Genomic DNA, 7,447 nt, shown 5'->3' on the forward strand with positions numbered 1-7,447 from the left:
GCACAGGCTTAATTGCTCCCCGGCATGTGGGATCTTCCTGGATCAGGGCTTGAGCCTGTGTCCCCTGTGTCAGCAGGTGGGTTCTTAATCACTGCGCCACCAGGGAAGCCCCTGCATGGCTTTTTAACACGGCATCTTATCAAGACAAAGGCCAGAAGCATTCATTTTATGACCAGTATGTGTGTTGGACAGTCGCACTTCTACTGCCTCCGAGTTTGAAGGGCCTAGACTATTTAATGTGACAGTGGTGCTAGAAATAGGAGCAGAGTGTCTTGTGTTTATATGGACTTGGTTCCCCTCCGGTTTTTATTGAAAGTAACCACATAGCGGTGTAAGGTGTTAGAAAGCTTTTATAGGAGAGTAATTCTACCTGGGCCTTGAGGAATTGGTTGGACTTTGAAAACTGGAAGGAGGTAGGAAGAGGCATTTTAGAGAGATAGTAGATTAACCAAAGGGTAGTGAAGACCAGGACTCCTTCAAGAAAAGGCAGTTGATCCAGAGTGATGTCAAGGTCGGGAGGATGCCGAGAGGGGAGTAAGATGAATTATACCCTGCAGGTCTCACTGGGAGTGTTTTGAATTCCAGAAAGGAAATTTGAACTTCATGTTTTATGTCACGGGAAATGGCAGGGCCAAATCTGTGTCTCAGAAGGTGATGTTTGTGGCTATTTAGAGGATGGATTGAAGATGGATTGAAGAGAAGAGGCTGGAAAGAAAGAAAACAAGTTGCATGAACGAGCAATCAATGAGAGACTACGCTAGCGCGGGGTGGGGGGGCAGAAAAAGAGCAAGTGACATACCAACTGCACACATTAATTGTAGAAGGAGGATTGAGGGAATTTGGTGATGGCATGAGTAAGGGAGAGAATGATGAGAATGATGATGGTGATTAAACTGGATTCCCTTCCTAAGCCTCTTACAATATTTTGACCTGCTAAAGCATAGAATTAAGCTTATGGTAGAGACAATTTGGACTTTGTCCCATGGCAATTCAAGAATAGTACTTTTTAAACCTCTCTGCGTATTGCCCCGTGTCATTGCTGTGTGCCTGATTATAGGCAAGCCTGTACTGAGAATATCCAGAGTATTACACTGTGGTGGCTGATTATTCAATTATATATGGGACACGGGAGCACGGGAAGATACAGCTCTATGGGCTATGCTGGAATGTGCGTCGTCCTGATTATCCTTTTGTAGACGATCCTCCAGAGCAGTCTTGTGTTCCTGCTTAGGTAATGCCTAGGACTGCTGAAGGCTTGAGGATTTAGGAAATGTCTTCTGGTCATTGGGGGGCAGTGTTGCACAGTAGAGGGAACACAAATTGTGTGGTGAGAAAATTTACGTGTAAATCCCTGGCAGTGGGACTGTCTCTTAACCCCAGGATTCCCAACCCTGCATAACGAGGGCATCTTCAGAATCGCCTGGAATTTACTCTTAAAATATAGATTCTCATACTCTATCCCTTGGGGATTCTGATTCAGTCAGTCTGGGATAGGGCCCCAAAATTGGTGTTTTGTTTTTTAACATTCTAGGTAGTTTTGATAGCTAAATTTGGGAAGTAGTGATTGCTATGAACATTAAATGAGAAAATACATCTGGCTTTTATAAACTTTAAATCACAATAAATTATTAGTTGTTAATTAGATGACTTCTTGAAATAAAATTTCTATCCCTCTTTAAAAGACTTCTTCAATTTCTCATCAGTTTGAAGCTTGACTATATGAGAGCATATTATATTTGTTTGATCTTTATACATCATGATAGCAGAGAGAAAACTAATGAATTCTGTCCAATACATACACGTAATACACAAAATATAAGATTAACTGGATGTTTTAGATGTTGAAGAGGTGATAGAAAGTAGAAGACCCTTGCTTAAATTTTTGTTAAATCTGAAAAATAAATGCCAGTTTTTAAAGATGGCAAGGAAATGTAAACAGAAATTGCTTCTATGTTTTTAAGACAAAACTCACATTTATTATTGACACTGTGATAATTTAATTTACAAATATATTCTGACTTCCCAACTTTAAGGCAATAGCTTAAGTTAAATACATTGTTCTCCTCTTCATCTCTTTCAATCCCAAAACACTCCAACAAACCAACCAACACTGAAAAACTTTGTATCAATAACAGAAATGGTGATTTTGAAACACATACTTCTCAAATAGTCATCCAAGTGAAAGAGATTTCAGTAGCTCAATACAATCTCTGTATAACAATATGCAGCATAAATGTCAGTTGACCTTGAAGCTTATAGCATGTTTTCACCAGTTTCAAAACCCTTATTCACAGTTTCTGCGTAGCAAGCATTACCCGGCCTTCTCAGTTCTGAGGGATGTTCTAATACGTAGGTCCACTGTATTTTATGACAGTACCACAGTATCTCCTTCCTTCTACCATCGCTAAATTATCTTCTCACGCTTCTTCAGCCCTGAGCCTGGATAACTTTCATGTTAATCTGTCCTGAGTCATGGGTTCTTCCCCTGGATCTGTGAGTCATCCAAAAAGGCCAAGGTGTTCCCCCAGGGAGCCATCCTGGTACATTCCTTCTGTACTTGATATCATCTTTAATTCCCTCTAGCCGGCACTAGTCACTTTAGACTATTAGCCTGAAGGTCATTCAGAAGATTTAAGTATATATTTGATTTGAGGAACCTGGGATAGGAGTCCTTTTCCATAAGAGTATATATGGTTCTTTGGGCTTCATCGAAACACGTGGGTGTTGGTGCTTTAATCTTCTTGGCTGTAGATTCTCGAGTGTGAAAGTCAATATTGATCTAAAAAGAAATCCTCATCAGTTCATATGCACTTGCAATTTATTGCATATTTTATGATGTCACTGTTGTTTTTGAAGCACCTCAAGACAGTGGCTTTAAAACCTCATTTAAATCAGCTCAGATATCTCTTGAATGCCTATTCTAAGCATACCTTATCCTAGGTGTGGAAGAGTTAAAAAGAAGTAGCACAAAAAAAGCAGAAATATCTTTGCTCCAAGTTAGCTCATGATATCTTTGGGAGGTGCAAAAGAGGCAGACATTATTTTTTAAATATCTGTATAAGGTGATACGTGCATCGGGAAAAGTGATGTGCACATTTAAGGTTTATAGGAGGAGAGGACACTTTGTGCAGATGTTTGCTGCTTGAACCAGGAATATTTAACTGGAAGTGGGCATTACTACTAACTGGAAATATTTCTGCTGCTGCAATCCATGTATTGCACTAATCTCTACTTTATCCTAATCCAAAACGAGCTAGCTCATTAAGGACCCCCTGACATGCAGTTCTGGTCGGTATCACCAGTACTCCTTACCCCACCCCATCACATTAGCTTGTTTTACAAAATCAACCTTTCATCCAATCTTTTCACAAGTGTAGAAAATTAGATTATCATTGCACTGAACTATATGAATACACTTAAATATATAGCAGTGAAAATCATAATACTCAAAAAGGATTTCATCTTGCTAGTATGTTGAATCTTATTCTATATCTAAGTTTCTTTACATATAAACCGATGGTAATGAACTAAATACTCACTTGTTTGGCGGCATCTGACTGCACAAATGCTTTATAGATTTTCTCCGCTTTGCAATGCAAAAGATCAGACTCTGTTTTTTTATAGTCTTCACAAGCCAGCCAGAATTCAATATTCTCCTCACTGAACTCAGACTTTAGGAAATTCCCAAAGACGTCTTGACCAGCTAAAAAGAAAGGGTGAGGGGTGAGATAAATTAATTTATCACAGCCAATAAATGAATAACTGGAAGAAACTTACGAGAAAAGTACGGTGGCATATTCTCTGTGTACAAAGGGAAGAGGTGGATGCTGCTGAAATGGCTGTGTCACCGTTTGTAGAGGTGGGAAGGCCTTAGGGACCCCTTCGTTTATAGTCTGTCTGGGGTCAGACACGCTTGTCACAGGTACACAGCTGCTTAGTGGTGGCTGAGAGACTGCTTCACTTCCATCTGCCATTACATTACAATTCTGCTCTGCAGGTTACAGAACAATCTCTTTTCTTACACTACCAGCTCAGCCAGAGTGCAGAGTATTTTAGGGAATCAAATATTGACAGGAGGCATGAACATCATGTTAATCATTAGCAAATATAATTTCTCTGTCCAACTCATATAAGTCAAAAGACATGAGGCCTGTATATTACCTATGTGCGCTGTACTGCTTGGATTTACTAGTGTTATTCAGGCTTTTCAATGGGCCATTTCTATAGCACTGTTTGGCTGAATCATAACCTAAGTCAGATAACAAGCAGACGAACCAGGTTGAACTACTTGATCCCCACGTGAGGCTCTGTAGGGTGTTGCGGGGGAGGGAGAAGGGGATCAGCTCACCCCGGATAGGGATAAGCTGCCCATCTATGCCCTTGAGCGAGGTCCTAATCCCAACAGGATCCCAATGCCCATGATGAGGGCTAAGACAAGCTGATCTCATTTCCCTTCTCTCATCAGAAACTCCCCGTGAGACTCTGTGTTTAAAAAGTCTTTTTATCATATCTGTTATAACGTGTCATGTTATATATAATGCAGTTTTATGCTGTGTGTCTCAACTGCCTTCAAGGCAGCAAGGCTCTGTGTCTTTACTCTTGAGTCCTTGGTGCTTCTAAAATGCCTGCACATAAATGCCTGGGCTGAATGAGTGACAACGCATGTATGAATGGAAAAAGTTATTAATTGACTGAGTGAATCCTACCCCTTACATCCAGTGGTACAAAAATACATCCTTTAGGTAGCTTTCAGAATAGCAGTTCACATGTTGAGATGTTTGGTTTACTTTTTAAAACTTTAAGCTTCAGAACCCCAGCATAATTTAAAATTTTGCTCCTATAATGATCCATGGAAATAGCTAGTTGCCTTGGCAAATTTTTCTAAAGGACAGTAGCAGAACTGAGTGCCGAGTCAACATTATGCCACGATGAGGCATAATACGCTGAAGCTGTCAGTGCTACAGAACAGCTAGAGTACAACTTTTCACACACCCTCCCATCCAGAATACTATATTTTAATGAAGCCATTCAATCTCTTAGCATACTGAGATAAACCCAGAAACATTCAGTAGTTCATCTATACTTACTCTGGTTGGCAAGAAGTTTTTCCAGAGATTCAGACCACTGCTTCACTTCATCAGCAGAGAGTCTACAGGGGACGACATTTACGTAAATTAGTATTTTTGTGTGTGTAAGCGCAAATGAAATCAGAATGGCTGCTGCATTTTGATAACTTCACAAACTGAGACTCTACTTCTAATAAATTTTATTAAAATTTATCTATAAGAAAACAAAAATTTGCTTAGAATTACTATTGTTATGAAAATATCTGCCAGTAAAACGTGAAAAAATCCAAATGTACTCCAACAGTATAATAAGTAGCAAATATATGCATGCACATGTGTATTTAAATTACATTGGTACTAATGCAGCTTAATCTTATTAGTCTTGTTACTTAAAAAAAACGAAGTCCAGTATGTGTAGTATTACCGCCTTGCTAGAATACAGAGCTAAGGCACAGGCCGCTTATATAGTGATAGTTCCGTGTATTAGTGTACATACAGGTCCTTGGACTTGGAAGGTTTCATTCCAGATTCCAGGTGTGGGATCATAGATCTCAGGTATGCTTTCACATCCATTCCACTACAAAAGACACAAAAGTAAATATTCATATTTCTTCAGAAGAATACATTTTATTTGTAAAAAGAAAAGATCATGAAGCAAACTTCTCCAAGGAATAAGGCCATAATAAAAATAGCTGATACAACATATTGCTATATCAAGAGTGAGCCAATTTTTATGACCCAAAGTCTGGAAAAATTCCCACCTCATTTAATGCCCTGTCATGATTCATTTTTAAATACAACTGAATATACTTGTAACTCACAGCAGGTCATTGCCCTGATCTAGGTAAACTAAAGGCTCGTATTTTCTTCCATTCATTCATTTTCAATTGTTCTGCCATTAAGGATCATCTAAGTCAAAATTTGCACAGTTAATGAACTTACAAGGTCTTTGGCCTCCTTTTCTGCGTCTTGTCGTCTAGAAGCGAATGATCAGTTCCTTTCAGTTCCTTTGGATTAGCAGAGAGGAACACGCCTGGCATTTTGTCTCTCCTTGGCGTGGAGATGGCCGCTGCTCACATGGTCCTCAGCAGGCAAGTATCTGCTAATCCACGCCTCTGCTGCTTTATATAGTGACGGCTAACAGGCCCTTGCTGTTCAAACGAGTCTGTTTATCAAGTGATGTTACCACAGACACTGGAAGTTCCCCCTTTCTTGGTGTGTTGTGACGTGTATCTTGAAAAAAACAAAAAGCACACAGTGATGTTTTGTGGTTGAAACTTAACCCAGTGAGACTAGGTCACTTGATTATATAGAAAGAAAGAAAATTAGACCTACAGAGGTGCACACACATATACCACATGTCTAAAGCCTCAGCAGGATCAGTCTTTGGTTCTAGGGGGTGCTTGTTTCTTCATAAAAACTGCATATTTCAATGAAATGTTTCATTTGATGGGTTTATTGTATCACACAGACTAGAGATGGGTCCCCTCAGGACTTTGCATAGTCCTTGACTATAAAATTCATTTGATTAGAGTATTTTAAAAAGGGTGTTATTTTTCTTTCAGAAAGCAATGTAAAATAAACAAATACTTTTTTTTTTCATTCGTGCAGTGCACACATCTGGTAGGAAGGAGAGTCATGAGAAGTTATCTTAACTTTTCCCTACTCCGAACCTCATCCCTTATTTCCATGGCAAGAAATTTTCATGTTACTGTTTTCCAGGGTGTGTGCTAAACACTCTACTGGTGATATACAAGATGATTTTAAGGGGTGCATGAGTTTTAATATTTATTAGAAATATAACTAATGTATCAAATTGGTTTTTTTTGTATATTACTGCTTAGGAAAGGAATAAAGTAAAATTAAAAACAAAACTATAAACACATAAAAGTATAGTTAACACAAAAATATGACATAATGTGTAAATACACTGATACAAAATAATTACACAGTATCAGGAGAAAAACTACTCATGGTAAAAATAAGAATATATTTGGCCAGGCCAGTAGTGTACTTCTTAGGTGATGATCTTCCAAATTTCGGTAGTATCTCTGGAGAGATATAGTCTAGCTTTAATTAAAATTAAGAATTAAAATAAAAACCCAAGGAAATAGATGACTAATCACTGATCAGGGTAGAGGGGCTAGTGCAATATAAGCTCGTACAGAGTTTGTATATAGAATGTGGTTTATTTATAGAGTGTCCAGTTTAATTTAAACCTCCGTTGGTTTTTACCTGAAAAGACAAAACAAATTTTACTCAGAGAAGCTTCTGAAGGTATTAGGTAAACCTAACAAAAGGGAATTTTCCTGTCTTAGTTCCATCTTCAGGATAAAAAGTATTTGAAGGAATCACATTTATATTTAAAAATGTACTTACTA

The 7,447-nt window shown here is 38.5% G+C and overlaps 1 protein-coding gene across 1 annotated transcript; it reads right to left on the reverse strand.

Moving 5' to 3' along the window:
* Positions 1 to 1,952: 1,952 nt before the first annotated feature.
* Positions 1,953 to 6,187, reverse strand: RGS1 (regulator of G protein signaling 1). Its single transcript, XM_082673743.1, has 5 exons — positions 6,009 to 6,187; positions 5,563 to 5,643; positions 5,088 to 5,149; positions 3,540 to 3,703; positions 1,953 to 2,779 (listed from the first exon to the last, which is right to left on the reverse strand). Exons 1-5 carry the CDS (start codon positions 6,104 to 6,106, stop codon positions 2,594 to 2,596), a joined length of 591 nt encoding a protein of 196 aa, XP_082529869.1. The 5' UTR covers positions 6,107 to 6,187; the 3' UTR covers positions 1,953 to 2,593.
* Positions 6,188 to 7,447: the final 1,260 nt, after the last annotated feature.

This window comes from Grampus griseus, assembly GCF_964374135.1.
Source record: "Grampus griseus genome assembly, chromosome: 1".
Lineage (NCBI taxonomy): Eukaryota > Metazoa > Chordata > Mammalia > Artiodactyla > Delphinidae > Grampus > Grampus griseus.